The sequence below is a fragment of the Parasteatoda tepidariorum genome, chromosome 4 (genome assembly GCF_982258835.1).
Source record: "Parasteatoda tepidariorum strain Cologne lab strain chromosome 4, Ptep-v5.0, whole genome shotgun sequence".
NCBI classification, from domain to species: domain Eukaryota; kingdom Metazoa; phylum Arthropoda; class Arachnida; order Araneae; family Theridiidae; genus Parasteatoda; species Parasteatoda tepidariorum.
Window position 1 is genome coordinate 10,406,624 of NC_141758.1, and position 25,657 is coordinate 10,432,280.

Here is a 25,657-nt window from a genome sequence, read left to right on the forward strand (position 1 = left end):
GTAGTAAATTAATTATAATCAGAATTAAGCAATAAAAAAGATTCTAGTAATCTAATGCATGGAAAAAAATAGTAAGGTTCCAACTCAATTTTAGAAAATTTAACTTGTCTCAACTTGCCTACTTTAACTTAATTTTTTTCTTTTTTATTAGTTAAACATTTGGACACTTCTTTTTATTCAATACATTATTCTAAGAAATATAGTGAAGCATGACATTGTTTTACAAAAATTTTTTTTTCTCCACACAAACTCTTATTACGATTTGATTTAGCATAGAATAATTTTAACCACATACCATGAAAGTTTTATGAAAATCCTTTTGTCCCCCATTTACTACTTACTTTTACCATGAAATATGAGATTAAAAGACTTATTGCAGAGAGGTTTATTTCAATGGAAAAAATTGAAGATTTCTTACCAATTAAATAAAAAAAATTTTCAGATGAAATTAATTTCAGAGATAAAATAAAATTTCTTAGACAAAATAAAATTTCAGGTACTTTCAGATAAATGAATATCAATTTGTGAAATAAGAATATATCTATCATATTTTCATAAATGTTTATGAAAATGCAGACTTTTTCATTTGAGTTTCTCAAAAAATTCTAATGCATTTTTAGATATTATTAAAAAGTTAAAACATAACTTACTTGTATCACAGCAGCAAGCAAATAAAATGCTAAAAACATTGGAGTCAAAGACGTGTGACCAGCATTCATAAAACGAATGCCATAAGTGAACACCAAGTGACCCGGAATCACCATCAACATTAACACACGGGCGGTAATCGAGTGAATGCCTGGATAAATAAATAAAATACTAGTTTAATATCAACCTTTTTAATGGAATTATGCATATATCTTTTAACATATGGAACATATAGATTAGATATACAGCATATAGATTAGATATACAACATATAGATATTGTACTGATATACTTTTACATAAGTATACATATAAAAGTATACATTGGTATACTTTTGGTGCAAGTTTATGCACAGCAAATAAATATTAAGAATTATGCATAGTAAGTAAACTTACTATATAACTATACGCCTTTAAACTTATTTACAATACAGGTGTATAATAATAAATTTATTTATTATGTAGGTATATAGCAGAGTTGGCCAAAAATGTAATCGATTACATTTTTTGATTACAGTAATCAATTACTTGTAATCATGATTACAATTTTCAAAAATTTTGATTACAGCTGTAATCATGATTACAATATTGATTACAGTAATCAATTACTTGTAATCGTGATTACAAAGTTTGATTACAGCTGTAATCATGATTACATAGTCGATTACAGTAATCAATTACTTGTAATCATGATTACAATTTTCAAAAAATTTTGATTACAGCTGTAATCATGATTACAATTTTGATTACAGTAATCAATTACTTGTAATCATGATTACAAGTAATTGCGATTACAAGTAATCACAACAAAAACGATTACAAGTAATTATGATTACAAGTAATCAAAATATATGATTACATGTAATTTGATTACATGTAATTTGATTACATGTAATTATGATTACATGTAATCTAATTACACGATTACAAGACTATTGTATTCTTATAAATGATTATATTTTACAGTAGATAGTAGAATGTATTTTATAATGATACATTTTGCACGTATTAACATGTACTGCATTTTGTACGTATTTGTATACGTACAAATGAATGTAACTGAAATTTATGTACATATGATTTTATCTAGTGCATATGTTCAGACATTTTAGTATCACACACATGTACATACACTTATATTGTAGGTAAAAAATATATGTACGTATGTATATAGATAATAATTACATTTGTATGTGCAAACAATGTAGGCATGTACATTTATACACAATGAATATATGCATTTTATGCAAATATTTGTGTATGTAAAATGTATATCTATGTTCATGTACGCATGTATATACAAGTACTTGTGTTTGTACGAACATACATACATTGTCTGTACAATGTATGTCCCATGCATGTATGTGCAATTTATTTATGAACAGTACAATATATGTATGCATGTACAATATAGGTATATCTGTAGGATGTACAATATATGTATGTATACATGTACATGATATGCATGTCCAGTGTATTTATGTACATGTACATAATATGTTCATGCTCAATGTAAGTATCCAAATATGCATAATACATTTGTGAACTATTGTACGTACATTGGGCGTATTTATATTTCACATATATTCATACATGTATTCGACATGCATAACGTACGTACATACACACATTTGAGATGCATATATTGTACAGATGTATATACTTATAGCGTACAAATGTATATACATATAGCGTACAGATGTATATTCATATAATGTACATATGATGAAATAAACATATAATGTACATATGTGTGTACATATACAGTACGTATGTGCATAAATATATTGGGCATAATTCTTTCGTACAAATTTTACATGTGTACATGCATGCTATCCCTATCTATGCATATGGTGCAATATATATGTGCAATATATATGTGCAATGAATGTATCCGCACATGTACAATACACGTATGTTCCATGTATGCATATCCATATGTACTATATATGCACGTACAATACATGAATGTATGTACATACATTGTACATGCGTACATACATTACACGTATACATATGTACATTACATTTATGTCTAAATATGTGTACAATGCAATAAATAAAATGCATGTAAGTTAACTTTTAATAGCTCAAGCAATTTAAATGACAAAATCAAACGATATTTAAATTTAAATTTCAGCTTTAATTGTTCTATATCATTTTGAAATTCTCTGAATAAAAAATTATTTTCAGGTATTTTTATGAAATGTTTGACAATACAGATTTATTTTTTTTATAACATAATGGATGATTCATAGAAATGTTTTAAATGGTAAGAAAAACGGTAAATTTTATGTGTGGAATTAATATTTAGAAATTCCAAATAAAATTATCGTTTGCTTTCTAAAAAATATGAGGTCGAGTTTCATATACCTTAGAATAATTTTAAAACAAATTTTAATAACTTTACTCATATAATTTTTTTTAATGTATGCACAATGTATGTGTATATTGTAATTACATATATTTAAATGTACGCACGCATTTGTGCATTACTTGTAATTATGTACATGTATACGTTGTATGCACATGCATACATTGTGCATATAACTATTTTTTTGTGCATCCATGCATTACATGCGCATATGTATTAACAAAGTATGTAGTTATACAAGTACATACGTAAGTTGTACATAAGTACATACTTTGCGTGCACATATATCGATGTACATATAAATATGCATGTATACATGTACGCATTTTATTTACGCAACTATGTGCATATATTGTACCTTTTAAATAACATTTTTACATATTGTACGCAAATACGTACAATTTTATACACAAACGTACATTGTATATACGTGCTATCATCGTAAATTTATACAATATATGCACTTAAGTACATAAAAGCATGCAAACGCATAAACATTATTTTCATATGCGTTCATACATACATAGTCTATGTATACAAAGATACAAAACATTGCCTTTTTGTACAAACTAACATATATGCGTACATGTATCATAAATGCATAATTATATGTACTAAGCATATGCGCATTGCATTAAGTATATTACAATATAATTATGAATATTGTACGTACAAACAACGTTTGTGAATACATTGTATGTATAGGAATCGCAAATTGTACGTTCATGCGTGCGTACATTCTATGTACATAAAAATATGTAAACGCATGAATACTTACATAAAAAATTTGACTATAGTATACAATCGTAATAACTTGTAATCGTATAGTCTGATTACAAGTAATCACAATTACATGTAATCAAATTACATGTAATCATGATTACATGTAATCATATATTTTGATTACTTGTAATCATAATTACTTGTAATCGTTTTTGTTGTGATTACTTGTAATCGCAATTACTTGTAATCATGATTACAAGTAATTGATTACTGTAATCAAAATTGTAATCATGATTACAGCTGTAATCAAAATTTTTTGAAAGTTGTAATCACGATTACAAGTAATTGATTACTTGTAATCGTGATTACAAGTAATTGATTACTGTAATCAAAATTGTAATCATGATTACAGCTGTAATCAAAATTTTTTGAAAGTTGTAATCACGATTACAAGTAATTGATTACTTGTAATCGTGATTACAAGTAATTGATTACATAGCTGTAATTATCTGTAATCAATTACAGTTGTAATCGATTACTGTAATCAACGGCCAACTCTGGTATATAGTAATAAAAAATACTATAAATAATAGATTTACTATAAATGTGCACAGTAAATTCGTTATTTAGGGTTTATTTGCTCATGTATTTACAATACAGGTTTATGAATAGTAAATAAATATGGCAAAAAATGCTCTGTCATTGAAATATTTATTGTTTTTAAAGTTATATACTTATTTGATTATACACAATTTTAATTACTTAATTCATTTCAGATTTTACTAAATGAATTAACACAAATTAAGTCTATAAGATCAGGAATAAAACAGCAAATATAGCTTTTGCATTTAATTGAAGAGTCATTTCTCTGGCATTTAATTAACTAAGTCTCACCATTTAACCAGAATGGAACAATAAAGTGATAAGCCACATCTATATTAAATTGACCAGATGAGAAATTCTACTGAAAAATAACAAGAGTTCTACGTAAGGAATAAGATGTTTCAGTGGATTTTGAAGTTATCTAGTGGAAATACCAAATGCAATACTAAGTAGATAATAAACCAAACAATAACAATACTTATATTCTATCTAGGATCAATGCTAAGGAACAGTTTGATGCAAAAATGCTGACCTTGGAAAATATGTAACTTACTACTGTATTGGCCTAAGCCTTTATGTTTCACTTTATTCAGTTCAAAATAATAATAATAATTTTTGACATTTGCTAGAAATAAGTTACTGCACATGAAAAGTGCTCAATTTCAGAGCAGCCATCTTCATTAATTTCATATACCAGGTTTTTATACCTTTAAAACTGATAATAATTTTGTTCTACTTCGAACATTCATTTAAAATTAAGACATTTCTAATCATGCAAATCACTAAATCACTCAAATTATGAATTTTCACAATATTGGTAACAGAATTGTATTTTTTGAAGCTAGCTTAGAAATTCTGCTAAGAACATGTATAAGCGAAGGGGTAAAAATTAAGGGCAGAGTTAGATTCACATAGAAGCAAAATTATAATTGTTTCCTAGAAATTATAATAAAATTATTTGTTTGGAGGAGATTAGACCAATTTAGTTGCATTAGAGTTAATTAAAAAACTAATTGAACTTTATAAATATAATTGTTAATTATAAAGCATAAATAATGAGAAAACACTCTTAAGTTATATCACACCATGTAGTGTTGATTTTAAAATACCAATTTTAAGAGTTTGAAGGAAAGGAAGCATAAATTATCTAGCACAAGAGCACATAATCATTAAAAGGGATATTAAAAATGTTCAAATGCAAGAAAACATTGTAAAAAAAATCCCAAAAAACTAAAATAATAACCAAATTATTTTAGTTATGAAAATTATAACAGGGGGCATTTTCCTCTGAAACAGACAATGTAAAAATACAGCTTAAAAAAGGTACATTAGAATCAGTCGTCAGATAATCAGAATTCTACAGTATGTGAAGTTTAAAAACCTTACTATTTCCAAAGAAAGTTGTTAAAGGGTTTGTACAAATAACTCTATCTTCTTTCGGTAAAACTCCTAATTTTGATCTTTGATGTAAGTATGTGGATATGCGACTGGCTTGTACAGCAACTAAGTTGCCCCCAACACCTAATGAACGTAAATAAGATTAACAAAATATAAATAACAAAATCTGAGGATATTAAATTTATTAAAATGAAGGCATGAGTTAAAACTGCATTATTTAATTAATAAATTTGCAGAAAAACATTTAAATTACATTAAACATTTAAATTGCAATCACATTTAAATTAAAAATAAAGTTATTTAAAAGAATGTTATAGTGTTGGGATAACAAAGATGCACTTTTATTTCAAATTCAGAAGCTTGTTTTTTAAGAAATAAACAGATCCATGATTTATATTAATTAATTTTCTCATATATATTTCTTTTTTACATCTTAGTACAAGAATGCTTTAATGGCAAAAATCATGCCATCTCCCACAATCTAAAATAAATTCTTTGTGTATTGATTTAACATTTAGAATAAGAGATAGAACTACATATGTACTCATAGAAGTCGGTCAAGGCAAATAAAAGATAGAGGCCCTAAAAAATGGAAATAGATGCCATGGGTGAGTGTTTGTGTACTCGTATGCAACCCTCACATAGTCAATGAGTAGCTTCCACATTGCAACAAAATATTAACTCAAAAAATTTACATAACTAGCATAAAAAATTACAACTGTCACTTTAAACTTTGAAGGAAAAAAAAAGTACTGCATTACTTTATGTAAATAACGTAACTTTATGTTAACGTTATTTACATAAAGTTAAAAAAAAATTTCTAAATGAAATTTATTCACAGTAAAAAGAAGATAAAATCATGTTACAATTCAAATTTTCGTTTAAATGATAAAATGTATAAAACTTCAAAAGAGTTTTAATTCAAAAATATGATCATTATGTTTGATGTTATTTCTCTTTAATTTTGTAAAAGAAATTAATTTTTCTATAATTACATAAATGAAAAATTAAGTTATTATCTATCGACATCAAAACAGAATTTTTTGCTGAAGAAAGCTTTATTGCTGCTGAAGCCGTTCCTCCAAGCTAAGTTTTTTTTCTGTCACTCTCTGTAAAAAAAGGTTGCGCACCCTTAGTCCCCTAAACAAATATATATTACAAGGGTATTAATGTTAACTTTGAAAGAACCTATCGACAAAAAACGTATCAATGAAATGACCCCGTTGACGATACTTCGCTCTCGATTAAAAGACCCTATCAACGAAATAACCCCAATGACAAAATGATCTGCGGGTGAAGTGATGTTGATGAAGTGATTGTCGCTGAAATGGACTCATCCAGTCTTTCACCATTGAATTAATTTCATTGACTGAGTCATTAACATTTCTAAAAAAACTATAGAACTAAATCCCCACATAGATATATAGGTAAACATAGATATATAGGTATATACATATATAATTAAAATCATAAAGTAGAGACATACCATTAATGACGGGCTGGAACACAGCAATACCATGAAATTTGTCCACAGCAAAATCAAGGATACACCCTCCGATACTAATTTGAAGAACAAATAAAGAAAACAGTTACTGGTTATTAAGATTTTAAACTGTTGAAATTAAACAATAAATGTAATTGTTCAATAGTGCTTTAAGAATATATTTTCGATCCAAAAAATATATTGTAATTAACTTTATTATTTTCATAAGAGGTAATGTAACCAAAGTTTTTTAAAAAAAACAATTTTTAACAACAGCAAATGGATGAAATACACAGCATATTTATTCTGAGAAAATGGAGAACATCTATTCAAGTTTATAACTGGAAAAAAGACTGATTAAGCAAAAACAACATTTTAAATCATAAATAGTAAAATTCATTAAAATTTCGATGCGTTTTGGTGACAAATAGTATACACCTTCAAAAAAATGGCAAAGATATTAAGAATAGAGATGATACAGACTTATATCAAGTATTAATAAAAATAAAGTTGAAAAACATACAGTTAATGTATTGACAGTTAAAAAATGTAAAAATTTTAAAAAAATTTGGAAAATTATAAAGATTTATCATATAAAACTGTTACTTTTTGAGATTTTTAACATTGTTTTAACCTATAATCGTACTATCTTATTCCTAAAAATAATATCAAAATAATATATTACCTTGAAATTGCCATAGCAGATATAACAGGAGTCCATCCTGAATATAAAACTTCACAGGTATATTTATTGTTTTTTGCAACCACTACCCAGAGAGGGGTTAATATTAGAAAGAAAATGATAAGTGATATTGCATAACCAGGAGTGTCTGAAAATAAAATAACCAATATTAAACAATGTCTGAAAATTATTTATTCTTATTATAATGCCTTATTATAATACTTTTTCATGAAAAATAAAATTCTAAAATTTATCACTTCCATACAAAATTAACAAGTGCATATTGTCATTTAGTTTTTAAAATTTTAATCCTAGAAATCTTGTAGGTTATCTGTAAATACAGCAACTTTAATCTTTATCTTTGTAGCATAGTTCGTACAGTACTTTTTGGGACATACATCAAAACAAAATTGCTTTAACTAAAAAAAAATTCGTACAGTAATATAACTTATCCATGGCTTTTAACAAATGGCAGGAACTTTAAACTTTTATTTTTATTTGTAGTATCCAGACACGATTTAATAACTTATTTTTGGTGTTATATTGGCTCAAAATTTACCACGAACGCCAAAAATTGACCATTCGGTAAGCAAAAAATATTTTATATACAGAATTTATAGAATACTTTTGCAATAATTTATGCTACTTATTGTAATTTTTTATTATATCTGTCGTTGAACAGCCAACCCAATTTTGGGTTTACGACTACCAATGTTCAACTCTGTAGCCTTGTAACTTTGAATCCCTCCAGAAGACAAGGAAACTCCTGGATCAGTACCCCCAGAGGTTTTGATTTGTTATGGAAACATGGGAACTTTGCGACTCGACAGATTTAACATGCATCAGTCACCATTTACTACTTACTGTCATTAAACAGAATTAAAAATTATGATTCTGAATAAAATTTATCTTGCTGTCAGAGCTCAAAATTTAGATTGTGTTATGTTTGGAAAACTGCCCATTTAATATATATTTGTGATGTGCATACATACCTAATTTACTATATAAAACATAGCTGATACCAGCTAGTAGAGATAGAGTAGTCAAATCTCCCAAAGAGGCTGCTATTGGAGTGGCAACATTATCTGGATTTATATGCAGCTTCCTTGAACAAATAACTACCCCAACCATAACACAACCTACAAAAATAAACGACTATATTAGTTATAACTGAAAGTTTAATTTTAATTAATAAAACAATAAAGAAATTTCAAATAGCTTCCCAGAAAAATAACTCTAATAATACACAACTCATAAAAAATAAGTTTGGACACATTTTATAGGCACCAGGATCCCTTCCTCCAAACACAAGAAGTCTAATTTTTACATTTTGCAAGCATTTTAAAAACACTTTTCAAAACAATGGTTTACCCTAAATTCTTGAAATATCTATCCTCATAAATATAATAAAAAACTAATTTCCAGTTTTTCTAAATCATTATTTTAGCTAAATCAAATGTTTGCGCAATTATATTTTTTATTCATACTTACTAAATAAAAAAACTTCTTCCCTAAATTATATACATAGCAATATATATATTTTTTTATTTCCAATGGCAGATCAAAAGACAACTGTAGTTGAAAAACAGACAATAACATGAGAAGCAGAAGGAAACATGAACAATACAACAAAAACAAAGCTACAGCGAGTCTATAGATCGTTCATTTTGAGACGGGCTCTCCAATACTTCTCCCACAAGTGTCCCGAGTTTAGTGCGGGGCAGTGCCTAATGTGGTTTATGTCCACTTCTTCTTGGATATTACACAGTGTGCAAATAGGGCTTGGTAATATATTTATACAGAATCGATGTTTGGAAAGGCAACATAACAATATATACAAACATATATATGAAGAAAAAAAAGGTTTTTACTTAACAATATATACAAACATATATATATAAAAAAAATTATAATTCACTTTTCAAATCACTTGTAAAAAAAAAAAAATCTAATCGGGGCCCTGACCCTGGGACAATAGTCTCGGTGTCTCAGAACTGAACCATCCACTAGGCAAGCCCAGATGACTCAATAGGGATGCCAGAAAAAAAAGGTGGAAAGTTAACATAATGATTTATGTAATTAAGTTTATGAATAATTCAAATTTAATGCAAAACAAAAATTGGCGCACAACAGGAAAATACAATAGTTATTTCTTCTATCATTTGGATAATAATAATAGGAAATAGAAAATTTCAGATTTAATTCATAAAATTTATTGAAATTTGTTTTTTTTAATAACTTTATATTTAAAATACACTTCTATGTTTTTGATTCCAGGTAAATTAAATTGCCATAAAATTAATATAACGCTTTAATAAAGAATTTTGGTAACTTTGCAACACTGAATATAGTTGGGTTGGCTCTGTTTCTTCCTGCCCCCCTCTCAAGTATGGTCTTGAACAAAGGGTGTGTTAGCTTGCTATAATTTTTGATATATCTGCATTAAGCAACGAGTTTAGAACTTTATATTGCGAAAAATTATATTAAAATGAATAAGCTATTAATTTCTAAAAACAAATTTAAACAAAAATTGCTGGTTATAAAATTAACGAAGGATTAATTTTAGTTTTTTGCATTCTTATCTCCTTTTCTATTTATTCTTGTCGTTTGTTCATTTTCACAATTAATAAACCTTTCTAGATTAGACGTAGTGTTCACATTTTTCTTAATCTTGATAAAAAGAAAAAACTAGTAAATTGTACAATATGAAAATTACATACTGTAAAAGAATAAAATTTTTGCTAATCGTAATAGCATGCAAATTAAATATATAAGGAGTATCACATTTTTTAAAAATTTTTTTATGTCATGAACAAATAACGGTTCGTAAACATATAAATAAAAAAATTTCATTCTCCCTTCACATCATCATACATGAAACGAGCTTTTTGGACTCCAGAGCTCCACCAGATCACAATACAGTACACTTGCATTAGTATGCATATGTGCTGAATTAGGAATTGCAGAGGATGCGGATTAACGGGAGACATTCCATTCTCTTTTTGATTGTCTGGAATGATTTAATGAAGAAGTGTGAAAATGTAACATTCCATTGATCGACAAATTTAAAGAAAAAAAAGGGTATATTTTATCTACAAACGTTACTAGTCAAACTTGAGTTTTTTTCCTTATTTTGTTTGCATTTTTTTGATAATTACATGATAATTAGCACATATTTATTGCTTACTTCCTTTATTTACATTTGTCAAAGCTTAAAAGAAATAGCTTTTAATTTTCATAAATACAGATAAGTGATGACAGCTAACTTTCTCAATCTTTGAATATGTTAAAGTGTTACGTTAACATTCCGATTTCCAAAAACTGGCAAATATAGGATTCTATTTCCAATTTTTTTTTTGTTGTTGGCTAGGGTAAAGTAATAATGATATATTCCTTATACCAGGTGTGGGCATTCTTGTAAGAGAGTATATTTCGTCAAGCATAATAATAAAAAAAAAAACATAAAATGAGCAAAAAGCTTAAAATCAAATAATTTTTTTTTATCTGAATTTATTAACAAACTGATTAATTTATAAAACATATTTGAATGCATTAAACAAATATGTTGAGCCTAAAAATGTCACAAAAAACACAAGGGAGACATGTCAATCCAATCTCAAAAAAGAAAATAACTTGATTTAAAAGATCACATGCTAACTCTTTTGGGAAAGCAAGAACAACACAATTGTACAATGTTTTCAAATAAACAAAATGTGTGACTTTTCAGAAGCATGAGCAGTTAAGTAATATAATAATGTTTCAAATGTTCATACCTAGCACAAAACTTGCCAATGAGGCTGTTACCAAACTAGAAGCACACAGAAGGGCAGCATGCTCTAAATTAAATTTGCCTTCAGGTATCCAACCCATGATCATTGCAAATAAAGATGCTAGGAAGCCCACAACTATTGCCTGGCACTGAAAAAAATTTTAAAATCTTAAACAAAGCACCACAAACAGTTAACAATACTTAAAAATGAAACCAAATATTTAGGAAAAAAAGTCTTTCAGCCAAACTAAAAATGGTATAAAATATATTAATAACTAAAAATAAAAATGTAAGCTTTAAGAATGTGAGTGAATATCAAAATCTGAAACAAACAACTACAACATATTAGTTTATTCGAAAAAAAAATTCCTTTTTTTTCAGTGTTTATTACCTGTATTAGTGCCATGTTACCAGTTGCCAACTTCCACTGTTCTTTTGTAGTATCCATGTTTCCCAAATTAGCCTACAATATTAAACATGTTTCAATATTTAATTAGATATAACAATTATTGCTGAATAAATAAAAAAATATGCAAAAAAGGACAAGATATGATTATTATACATTATATATAAATTTAACTGTTTTTAAATACATATGCAGTCGACCCTTGATTTATCATTCCTACATCTTTCTCTTTCCCATAACTATCATCTTGTATTAACTGTCCCATCATGAATGCTACTCTTATAACGTTAATTACATATGGTTAGATCGCTTTTGATATTAGCCAGTTCTTGCATCTATCATTCAGAAATTCTACCAAAAGAAGTATTTTTTTTTTTGAAAAGAAAAACAATAAAAAGATGCAGAAAAAAAATTTACAATTTGTGATAATTTGAGTAAATGCAACAAACATCATGTTTGATATTTATACATTAATTGATGTAAATGTGGGGGTAACCTGTAGTGCTCAAGGTTATGCGTTGGTTCAAGGAATGGTTGCAGAAGATGAAAAAATGCAAAATTATTGGCCTTACACACCAGTTTTTGACAAAGCAATTTTATAACACATATTATCACATGAAAACAAATTTACAAAAAAATATTAACGTTAACTTTATAAAAATATTTTTAAAAATGCATTGTTACTTTAATTTCAACGGGATTAATATGAATTAAAGCATTGAAAAAAACTCTTTGGTGCTTTAAATGCAGAAGGCTTATGAAGACGATAATATTATTTTGAACCATATAGGCTATTCGAGGAAGTTGATATCAACAAATAAATCAAAATAAGTCGCTTAAAGATTGCAGGTTACATATGTCAAATGGGCCCTTCTTCCTTGAAATTTAAGATCTTCAATAACAAGTCAATGGAAACTAGAGTTAGAGATAGGCCTAAGAACAGATGGCTAGATGGTGTGGAAAAGGATATCAAAGTCCTAAAAATTACAGGGTGGCTACTCAAATCAGGTCACAAATTTACCTGATTTCTCCAGTAAAAATTATCATAAGGTATTTTATTTAAAATGCTATTTTTTTAATATATCAACTTGATTAGATATGGAGGAAACAATATGTTTAGTTTGCAGAAAATAATGCTTTTAATGAAAAACATTTTTTTTAAAGCGCTAAGTAGTTTTTGCAAAAAATGTACCAAATAGCAAATACAGAGTGACAAAAAAAGCCTTGGAAATGTACTGTTTAATATATTTTCATTAAGCAAAAGAAAAAAAATTTCAGACGATTATACATCTATAAATTTGTATATTTATTTACATTTACAGTTATATTTATTACATTTAGAGCCATTTTATACTGTGTTTTATCCAAAGAGTGCTCTTGATAAAATTTATTGATATAGTTTCCTTAAAATTAATATCTAAAATCAAATGTTTAAATAATGTTGTTTGCATTGAATTAGCACTATTTTTTTTAATGAGATATTCAGAATTTGCAAATGCAAAATTGTCAAATTTCTTCTTGCATATTCTATAGGAAAAAACTATGTAAAATTCTTTAAATTTTATTCTTTTTTTAAAATCTTATTTGAAATTTGAATATTTAAAGAATTCCAATCTAACCACATGGTTCCTTAGATTAGATTAGTGATTTTTTTTGTTTTGTTTTTACAACTGGGCAATTCCATGATGTCGGACTTGAAAAATGAACATAAATTCCTTAAAAAATTATTCCATTGATTCCTTAAATTCATGTGGTATTTTAATTTAGCAAGGTAATAATGGAGAGAACTTTAAAGCAAGCAAAGTATTGCTAAGTTGATGATATTTCAACCATTTGACAATAAATTTCCATCTAAGTAAAAATGCATAGAACATATGGTAAAATAAATAGATTAAATTAAGAGAAAAATTCCAGCTTTTCTTTGAAATTCCCTGATTTTTCCAGCTTTTTATCCAAATTTCCCTGACATTTTCAGGTTTTTTTCCAGTATAAAAAAAATTCCTTGATAATTCCAGGTTGGTGGCCACCCTGAATTACTAACTGGAGAACATTCTCAAAGAAAAGATCATAATGGAGGGAGGTCATAGGAAAGGCTCTGGCTCACAAAGGGCTGTCATGCCAATAGAAAAAGAATATGAGTTACAGTAAAAGTCTTTTATAACAATTCACAATAGAAAAAAAATTCCCATCATAGCGAGTTTGTCCTCTTAAACAAATACAGATTCTTACATAGCAGAAAAAAAACACAAATGTAAAAGTGTGCAAAGGTTTTTGATTACATTGAATGCCGATTTCAATGGTAAGCTATGAATAAGAAATAAAGGAAGGCAATATAGATATGTTATCAACAAAAGAAAAATTATTTTGAACTGTGCAACAGGATTCTTAAAAACAGGAGATTGCTTCCTTTGTAAAAAGATAAATTGGTTAGTTATTGCCTACACATGTTTGCTTCATAAGCATAAAGGGTTAAGGTTGTATGAAGGTAATAAGGGGAAATGATTGTATGCTATTCCTTTTTCTGCATTGAAAGCAGATAGAAATAAAAAAAAAAGATCTTCCATTTTACTCTTTTCCAGATAGTGCTCATTTAAACAGCAGAAAAATGTATTTTTCACAAAAAATTGTCACAAAAGCAAAAAACTAGTAATTTTTTAATTATAAAACTAATCTTTGGTATTTTAAACATTAGCCTTTTGATGGTGATTTGAAAATTGGTTATAATAGTGGACTGTTCGTACATGCTGTATTTGTTTGTTGTTGTATGGTACTAGTTAACCTTACTGCAACCAAAATAAAATCAAATTAATAGTATATCAAAATATCCTAAAAAGTTAGGGACACAATGTTATACAGATCAGTAATAGTATTTCTATTTTCGGTAAAACTATTTAATACAGAAAGATATAATTAATACAGAAAGAAAGCGTAAATGGGAGAGGGGATCATCCCTTGAAGCAATGGGAAATGCGTGCATAAAACAAAGCATTTTGGGAACCCCTGATTAAATGCTTCTGACATGTATTTAAAAAATAAATTGTTGCATAACTTAAAATAATAAAAATGTAACTACAACAATAAAAAAAATTAATATCCTGTTTAGAAAAAATATAGATAACAAACCTGCGTTGATAATCTAGATGCAAGGGTCATTTCTAAATTTCCTTTAAGACCTAATAATGCAGGCACAAGAATAAAAATTTCTGATACTGTTTTAAAAACATCCCAATGCTGAAAACAAAATAGAGAAAAAATTATTAAATAAATCTAACGCAATTCATACAGAATTTGGACAAGTACTCAAAACAGGAAAAAATTAACCACACCGTAGGTAGCAGAACATTACAGGGTTCCTGTAGAAAGATTTATTATTTGGGAAGCAAAGAAGTTTGGGTTTTTTTATCTGCAGAATTTTTTGAAATATATTTTTTTTCTACAGAAAATTTTTCCCTTTCAGCAAAAAATGTCATTCATGCATATCGGAGGTTGAATAAACGCTCGTGATTTTTTTCGACTTTTCTTGAGAATAAAAAAGTTCTGCAATAACAGGCTTGAGCTAGAATTTCAGATTGATAATATAAGAAGAAATTTCCAAATAGCAAAAATTTAAAAAGGTTAATATTTTTCAGAACAGGAGAATATGGCCAATAATATTAGAATATGTATTCTTTTATATTTAGATTTAAAAAAAAAAATTCTTACATTTATAGTTAAAAATATATATGTACCTTTCTGATCTATACATGAAGGCTTTTTTTGTAAACAGAAAGCGCTTCTACTACTTTAAATTAGTAATATATATATTTGCTACTATTAAAAATGTCTCTCAGAAAGGCATTAGCACTAGAGAGAACTGCTGCAGAAAGATCTAATAACAGACTTTATAATGTATTAAAATTGAATAATACAAACACAAGTACAAACACCATTAGTTAATTTATACATAGGCAAAAAGTATAGTACAAATTAATCATAGTGCAAGTTAATACCCTATTTTCAGCTGCAAAATAGAAGATTTTGCATTTATTGAATGCACAAATTGACACTTGAATTCTCGCTCATCATTCAGAATGCTATCCTCAAAGATTGAAGTTGAAAAATCCTATTTCTTGCAATTCAATAATTATTCTTGTTACATTAAACATTCCATTAATCAAGAGCCCATTCAATTAAATGCTAGTACTGTCTATAAAGTTAAGGAAAAACATACAAAAATGCAAACATAAAAAATTTAATAATGTATTACTATAAGCCGTATTGGGTTACCCAGATTAATCTATCTATTATATATTAATCTGGGCGCACTGCATGCAGCCTGAAATAAATTAGGCTGATTGCATAATGAATGAAATATTTTCTAATTAGCCTAAAGGTTCTTAGGCAAGAAACCTAAGAGAACGCAAGAAGCCTAAAAGAAGTGAAGCTGTTTCAAACTTCTCCATTCATCTTGGGTCAGTGCAGAATGAGATTGGCAATTTGGCAAAGAAACCGATTTTTCACTTCGCCTTTAACAGAGCAGTGTGGTGGTTCTTGGAATATAGAGTTTGCTCCCATTCCTCTAATGAGGTATCCCAGGTTCAAATCTCAGCAATGACTAGTTATGTATATTCTGCTGTTGGGTCGCACAGACCACAAAGTTGACTTAAAATATCCTCAGTGGTCACGAACTCATGGACTAGAATACCCTTGAGGTCAGACTAACTGTGGGAGCTTTTCATGGTTTTTCTCCCCATTTAACTCAAATGTGTTTTAATTCAATCAAAAATCCACTACAAAAGCTAGTTTGTCCACATGCTTGATTCTGGAGACCCCTAGTGCTTTGGGTTCAGTTCAAAATTGTAAGACTATGAAATTGAACACTGATTGTCACAAACTAAAAAATGGCCATTTAGCACCTGTTATTAAATTAGCCTCTGACATACATACTATTGATATATTTGTCAACCAAGATTTTTGTTGATAATGGCATTGAAATGTGCCCATTGTCTTAAATAAATTATCAGGATAGTTAATATATATGATGAGTTATCAGGGATGTTTATTAATAATATTTAAAAAAATCTCTTTTTTCATTAATAGTTGGGAGGATATAATAATTAAAAACTAATAACTGAAACTTTACAGTGTATCAATACCTGTACAATATCAAGGACGAGACCTGCTCCAACAGTCCCAAATCCTGCAATTAAATAAGGCACAAATACTTGTAATGCTATAGAGAACATAGATTCTTTGGGGTGAAGCACAACAGTTTTATCTTCTAAAAGAGTTTGATGAGTATCACCATCTGAAAACTCATCGTCAAAGTTCCAATCACTTTTGCTTGAGTTCATTTCTGTCATTTTGTATTTGATTGTTATTTGCCTGGATGAATTTTTCTCATCGTAAGTTTCTGTTTTGTCACCCACCAGGCACTCCAACTCATTTGCTGCTGCTCGAGGCACCATCTTTCTTTTCTTTAAAATGACTTCACTTTCAACAGTTGTCATATTCCGGGCAAAGACACTGTAAAACAGATATTGATTATTTTTAAACAAATTAATATTAATGCAATCCTGAACTAATAACATAATTCCTAAACTTAAGACATTCCTGAACTAATGCAAAAAAATAAGAAATAAACTTTAAAACCATTAGTATTAAATTTAGAAATTAAAATAAATAAGAATTAACGGATGGTGAAAAAAAAAACTAAATTTATCCAATTATTATATTATTTTTTTGCATGACTAAAAGATGGCATAAAAGTTTCAATTTTACTAAAGAGTTCTAAGAAAAATAAAATTATGAAAAAAATACAAAGGAAAAAAACTGACACATTTGAAAATTTAAGAAAAAACATGTAGCTATGGAAGAAGAAAAAAAAAAAGATTGTGAGAGAATCTCATAAGAAAATAGTAATTTTAGACTCTTCACTATTATTAAGAATGATCTATTTTAATACCGTTAAGTTATCATTGTCTACCTCATAGTAATTGTGTGGGATTCCTCCCATCCCTTGAAATTGACGATAGGTCATTCAGACTAAATGCTTAGAACAATTGAGAGTTGATCAGTGACCTCAGATTAGACTTAAGATAAAATGAAAAACTTTCTGTGACCACAAAATCTGAATTAAAAACTTTCTGTCAGCAATTGTAATTAACTCTTAATTACTTATAATAATTTAATCATAATTATAAACTCATACATTATAAATATTGCAGTATTAATGCAGCCACCTATTTTGACAAAATTTGTTTGACTTTTTAAAAGATGTTTTAATTTCTATAAAACTCTATTTTGATTATTATACATAATATGTCAAATGTAATGATATTATTGAAGAAAAAGTGTGGCTGCATGAAGGAGGGAGAGAAATTCTCATAACATTCTTTAAAAGAATGACCTGTGGGTGAAAATTGGAAAATTTTGACTTTCTTTTTTAATGAGAAATATTAAAATTTTTTGGGTGATGTTAAAATATATTGACTGTGAGACAGGGTTGGCAAGATTTTGCCACAGGTGGAAAAAACCATGGTAAATACCGGTAAAAACCGTCCTGGCAAAAACAGGTTTTTGCCAAGCAAATTGGCAAAAAGTGGCAAAAACCTATATTTTCCAAGATGAGAGGACAAAAACACATTTTTGATACAAAATTATTCCTAAAATTGAAATATATACTATAAATATAAATAATTACAAAAAAATTAACAAAATTATTATTCCATAATTAAATGATAATGTAATAATATATCATTTTAGTAGTTTAAAACATTATTGATTGGAAAATTTGTGATTATTCTTTTTTTTCCAGTGAAATGAACTTATTTTAAATTAATATAACTATAATTTAAAACATAAAATATCTATCAATATGTGTAGTTAATTATTGTACAAATAATAATTTTTTATAATAAATAATAATATTATGCAAATAATAATATTTATTTATTTGTAAAAAAACATTTATTTTAGGATTCTAAAATGAAAAGAAATCTTTTCTCACAAACTTTCAATCTTTTAAAAATTATTACCATTATATTAATTATTAATATGTTAAAAATAATTTTTTCTTGTAATGTATCAAAATTATTATTCCTTATGATTGATTTAAATTTGTTTCAAGTATTTTGTAATAATATTTAATCAGCAATTTAGATAATTTGGTTTTTGCCGGTTTTTACCAGGTTTTTGCCACTGTCCTGGCAAAAACCCCTTTTTGCCGGCAAAAACTCCAACCCTGCTGTGAGATAAAATAGTGAGTTTTGACCCTTTTTTGATTATAATGAGTAATGCTAGAAACGACTTGACTTAGGCCTAAAATAAGGAAATTATGAGCATTTGTTTTTTTAAAATGAGTGATACTAAAAAAATTTTTGAAATCAAGACACATTTTTTATTGACGCCATTCACATTTGTGTAGGTTAAACAGGTACTAAGATTTTTATATCTTCACTTTTTTACATAATTGATTTCATGAAATTCACTTCCTATTGACATAAATAGGTCATTTTATAATAACTTAATTTAAATGGAATTGTAAAAATTATGTAATTTATGAAAACTAGAACCTTTACTATCTATATATATATTTCTCTTACACGGCGATAAAAAAAAGCCTCATTACAACTCCCCGAATGGCAACGCTTGAAAATTGACCTATCATTGCAGCTAAGAATGTCACATGGTGAGGTGGCTCAACATATAGCGCTTTTAAAAATGGAAACTGAAATAACCAGAGTGTAAAATATTATGTGCTTATGCGCATCGTATTTTGTGTTAAATAATTTATTTATTATATATCAGTCTATAGATGGTAACGAGAAGAGTTTTGTGGTTGCTATGGTGACTATTTAGAATGTAAATTTTTTTTTTTTTTTGAGTGAGTGTGATATTATTTTTTTGGAACTGCGATGCTGTAATTTTATTGTTCAGTTAATAAATTTTCCTTTTGTATTATACGTGATAGTAGTTTCCTTAATTATTTGATTCGAAGTCCTTTGAGTTTTATTTGAGGTCAGTTTATTTTGTATTTTTTGACAAGAGAGAGCATTCTCACCAAATGTGATTTCTTCCGAAATTCAATGTTTTGTTTATGCAGGTTTTTCCATTGCAATTCACTTATTTCAATTTTTAATAGACTTAATTATAGCCAAAATTTTAACCTTTTTAAAGAGATATCAGTTTTAGAAATTTTATCTTAAGATTTTATACTATAGCACATTTCTAATTGGTTTAACGAATTACATGTCATTTATTTGAATTCAAATTTATTTTAATGACTTAGTATTTACTAAAAAGCTGTAATTTTTTTTTTAAAAAAAGTTGTTATATGGTTTTAAATGATTGTTTTGAATTTTTAGAATTTTGTGAATTTGCAATGTATCTAAGTTAGAAGCGAGCGAAGCGAGCTTGGTTTGCGAAGCAAACCATATAAGATTGCGTAGCAATTTTCCGGGGTTGGCGAGCGTCAGCGAGCAGGGGGCGCAGCCCACTAGTTGAAATATATAATCTGTACCTATACAGATGTTTCAAAATTCAGCTAACGCAAATTTAATACATTATTTTTTTTAAACAGAAGTTTAAAAGATTTATCTTTGGTTCTAAAATAATAGAGTAAATCAAGTTTTTTAATAAAATGTGCAAGTTCTACAATAACTAGTTTTTAATTTGACAAGAAAATTTTTAATACTTGATTGATTATTGCACAATTGAAAAATTATACACTAAACTATAAGACTAGAATACTATTATTTTAATGATAAAACAAAACATTTAAGCTTTAAAGAATAAAAAAATAATAATACTGAAAAGTAATGAAAGGTCATCATGCATTTTCTGAAATTCTTGACAGTAAAATAACTTCACCCCTTAATATTTTACGATAACATTCATTGTAAGGACAGATTATTTAATTAAATATAAAAACATATTTCATGCAAATAACAAGCATTAAATGTATCATGCATTCGGCTATAACATTAACTAGAGTAATCAGATTATTTTAAAACAAAAATTATATAAATTCAGGTTATCTCAAAAGTAATATATATTTATCAGGAAACTATAGCAGGGGAGAAACCCCTCATGTCAAATTTTCTTTCACCTACAAAACTAATTTAAAATATAGAAAAAGTGAATTCAGGTAAAATTAGAGTAAATGATCAAGTTTTAAATGTTGATTTTTTTTCTTAAATTATCAAAATGTAAACAAATTATGGCAGGATTACTTAGGATTATTAATTGGGAAGTTATTCTGCAATATTTTGTTTGCATTTTGATAAAATGTTTTGAGCTGCATGGTTATTGTTTTTTTTTCTAAGTTTACCTACAGTTTCTAAAGTTTCAGTTCTCTAAAGTTTCAATTTTAAAATACCTTTGGAGGTGAAACAGAATTTGCCATGAAAGGTTTTTCTTGCCATATAGCATCCTCTTAAAATATCTCTTTAAGGCTTTAATTAAAGGAGAAGGGAAGATAGAGACAAGTGTTCATTAGCCTGGGACTGCAAAATTCCTTATAAAAATGTAATTATTAATTTTTAAAATTACCTATAATTCTTTTTACTAACATCAATTTTTAATAGAGGGTTTTTAAAAATTCTACAAAATTTGAAAATAAAACATTTTGAGCTTGGAGAAAAAAGGCAACAGTGAATTTTGTCTTGAGGCCTGCACAACCTATCTCCAACTTTGATCTCTTAACCAAGCAGTTTTAAAATTTCAAATAATATGATATCAGAGTTAATTATCATTGTATAAAAACTTTTAATATCTGACAAAGTTTGATAAAATTAAAAAAATAAAATGAAAATATTTATAGGTTGTATTATGAATAAAACAGATATTTGAAAAATCTTATTAGTATTAGTACATGATATTATAAAAACTGTATGACCAAAGCCAATTCTAAAACGGGAAAAAAAAATGCCAACATTAACTTTTTTGAACATAAAAATCATACCCATACTACATAACATGATATAGAACTTTAGTTTTAGAAAAATTAAAATTTTATTTAAATGAATATTTATAAGAAATTCGAATTATTTTGATACATTTAATTTAATTGATCATTATAATGAGATAAGAAAAGAAACATTTAGAAACCAACAATGTGGAACTATAAATAACTTTCAAAACTGTAATAAATTTAAGAATGATTCTGCAGTTTATTTTTATCTAATTTGGAAAATTAAATAATATCTACAAAGCAAACTTTTTAGTTCTAAATGGTATCTTTATTCATAATTAAATATAATGCAGCATAGGTTAAGCAAATATTCGAAATACAAAAAATAAAGTATTGCGAATAAAAATAAATTTATTTCTCAAAATAACTCAAGGAAAACAAATATAAACATTTTAAAAGAAAAGTACTGATGATAATAACTCATTAAGAGAAAAATATGTAACTAAATTTTAACTAAAAAAAAAAAGAAATATTAATCAAATTAGCTTAAATTGGTGCAATGAATAAATAACTTACTTTTAGAAGAAAGGATCATTTTATAATCCCAGTTATCTGTCACATGCTTGAAAATTCATGCACATTGAAAGTTGAAATGTTCTATAAGTTAAACAAGATTAATATATATATATCACACATTATATAAAAATAATTATACAACTTTTCAAAAAATATTATACAAAAGTTATTGTGTTTCATAGGAAAACAGGTTTAACAGCATTTTTCATGCATACATAACATCGATTTTCCGAACTTGTTTCACTTTAAAATTATTATTTAAGTTTAAAAAGAAAATTCTATACAAGGCATTTATTAATCAAACATTTTTTTTTCTATTAATACTGTTGGAATTACAAAGCTGAAATAAATAAGAACTGATCAAAATCGAAAAAAAAAAAAATACAGTTTGTTTGCTGATTAATGACTTCAGAGGGAAAGACTTCTTAAATAGAGCGTGTGTTTAAAGAGAATTAGTAAAAAAACTTTACCAAGTTAGGAAAGTTTTATCTTATAATAAATTTAGTGGATTTAAATACATTCTTTAAATTTATTTTTAATGCGCAATATACATTAATATAAGGAAATAAAAAAACAAAAATAAAGTAAAATAGTACAAAGAAAATTATTTAAAAACAAATTTTTAATGGCATCAACTGCAATCTCATTTTTGTAGCTTTTTTTCTTTTCAAGTTTTCGAGCATAGTATGAGATAGCATAAATTTTCAATTAACAGTAAGTTAATAAATAAATTTAATAAAACAGTTACGGTATAATTAAACATTTTTTAAATTTTCAACTCTACGTTCTTCATCATTTTCATTGATAACGTAAATTTCATATACATCATCTAATCAGTTGTTAAAAAATATCTTCATCACAGTTATAGAAATCTTTTCTGTCTTTCTCATCCACTATAATTAAACTTGTTTTCACTCACTGAAAACTCTCTTTGTTAAAATGACAGGTTAATTTTTACACCTTAAAAAATTTCCTCCTGAAAGAGAGTCATATTTGTTCTGAAAAAGATATTTCACTTATGATGAAAGATTGCAACACATTGCCTAAAGCATTGTTTATATTTACCAGGAAATTTAAAAATCAAAACTTATGTATATTAAAACATAAATAATACAGTACAGAACCCGTTATCCGGAAATCAGAAAACCGGAAAACCAAAAAACCGGAACAAAAATTCGATAAATTTTCTCGCCATTTTTAAAAAAAATAAATTTTCCCTCGCAAGATTTTACGATTTTTCTTTCTTTTTTAAAAAATGTTTACCTTACTATCATTTTGGAAATAATCATTAGTGTATTACTTCATCGTTTTTTCTTATTTTTAAGATTATTTTAAATTTTTTTTTTTAGTTGGGTTTAACAATTAAAAAAACTTTTTTTGTAGCGATTCAGAAAACCGGAAAAATCAGTTATCCGGAATAGCGATGGTCCCGACCATTCCGGATAATCGGTTCCCTACTGTACTACAACTAATAAAATTTCCTTTGATGGCCATACAACTTGCAAGTTATATAATAGCCATAAAATGGTTATCGGAAAAAAAAATTGGATTTGAAAGAGTAAAAATTAGAATTTTTAATATTATTTATAATAAGTATAATATTTTATTATACTTATATAATATATATTATAAAAGTATAATAATATATATTATATAATATATATCTCTATAATACATATTTACAATAATTTATATATTATATTATCTATAACAAGTTTCCTATAGGTTGTAGAATCTACAATTTTACAACAGTTCACAACAACTCATATTTAATTTTTTTTAATATTTAGGAATTTGAAAATTCCCATGAAGACCCTGTACTCACAAATGGTTTAACTCTAGAAGGACCAAAAAATTGCAAGAATATAATATAGCAATCAGAAGAATAGTGATCACCTTATGGACTTTTAAAATAAAACAGTTAATTCTTCAAAATTTAAACTTGTTGATTAAAAATATTAAAATTTTAGTGGCTTGTTTTAATGTAGAAAATTAGTGGGGAAGTTTTCATTCCACCATTTCCTCCCTGAAAGGATTAAGCAGACACTCAATTGTATTTGTAAAATCATAACGCAATTTAGTAATATAGTATTTAAAAAAAAATTGACAAGTTATTTTAATTAATGTAAACAATGTTAAGCTTAATGATAAAATACATAACCAGGATCATTTTTATTTGTGGGTTATGCTACTTTATTTAAATCTTTAAATTCTCAGACATAAGAAAATTTTTCTTTTTAAAAATAGCATTGAACGATTGCAGTAAGACTTCGAATAAATACAATCGCATTCCTTTTCGCAGAAGCAAGTTGAATAACATTCACAAATAAAACTTGCAAAACGGAATCTATTTTTTAAACTATTCCTATATAATGTAGATATAAAAACAATTCAAAACCAACGAGTAATAATGAAAAGCAATGAATAATAAGAAATTATAAATAACTAATAACACTTACGAAACGAAGTTGAATTGAGAAGAAAAAAAAAGAATTTTTAATGAAATTGCGAATCAGAAAGCTGCAAAAAAACGGAAGAAATTAATAACCAGAGAGGAACTTTGAGAAAAATAATCTAAATAATTTACCATCAGGAAACTATAAATTATTTCATGATTTATAACCCGCTTACGTCAATTTAAACACGAAACGAAACATTACTGACACTGTTTACATTTTAGTGTTGCCATATTAGGAAACAAAAATTGAGATGAAATTGTTTGATTGATGTGCTTTCTTCGATTAAAATGGTCTATAGATAGTACTAAATAAAATTCTAAGCTTAAGGCAACATTAGAGAAATTTATTGAAAATTTTTTAATTTGGATTACAATTGCGCACTTGCAACTAAAGAAGTGAAGTGATTATGCCTAACCATGTGATTTAATTAATACCTTTATATAATGTCAAGCGCGTGTGTCGACAGGCTCGTGCTTAGGGTTCTAATCCCCCCCCCCCGGCATTTTATCATGATTTTTATTAATCATGTTTTGTTTAACAAAGCATATATTAAACGTTGGTTTTTCTTATTTCAGTCAGATTTTTTTTAAAAAATTGTTTTTGCTTTCAACGATCTGACAAAGCGTATACGCTTTGTTTATATAT

At 26.9% G+C, this 25,657-nt stretch overlaps 1 protein-coding gene across 4 annotated transcripts in view; it reads right to left on the reverse strand.

Annotated features, from left to right (window-relative positions):
• The window catches only part of LOC107442473 (solute carrier family 41 member 1), a 36,008-nt gene that overhangs the window by 6,953 nt on the left and 3,398 nt on the right, over nucleotides 1-25,657 (reverse strand). For 2 of the 4 annotated variants that reach the window (XM_071181966.2, XM_043050849.3), the window contains 10 exons: nucleotides 22,554-22,634; nucleotides 17,221-17,590; nucleotides 15,209-15,316; nucleotides 12,071-12,142; nucleotides 11,684-11,828; nucleotides 8,903-9,049; nucleotides 7,914-8,058; nucleotides 7,232-7,305; nucleotides 5,734-5,868; nucleotides 651-799 (listed from right to left, as the gene is read on the reverse strand). In XM_071181966.2, coding sequence (XP_071038067.1) covers nucleotides 651-799; nucleotides 5,734-5,868; nucleotides 7,232-7,305; nucleotides 7,914-8,058; nucleotides 8,903-9,049; nucleotides 11,684-11,828; nucleotides 12,071-12,142; nucleotides 15,209-15,316; nucleotides 17,221-17,574 — 1,329 coding nt within the window. In that variant the 5' untranslated portion in view covers nucleotides 17,575-17,590; nucleotides 22,554-22,634. Of the gene's footprint in view, nucleotides 1-650; nucleotides 800-5,733; nucleotides 5,869-7,231; nucleotides 7,306-7,913; nucleotides 8,059-8,902; nucleotides 9,050-11,683; nucleotides 11,829-12,070; nucleotides 12,143-15,208; nucleotides 15,317-17,220; nucleotides 17,591-22,553; nucleotides 22,635-25,012; nucleotides 25,251-25,657 lie in introns of those variants that run through there. The other 2 variants (XM_043050847.3, XM_071181967.2) reach the window with 2 other exon arrangements.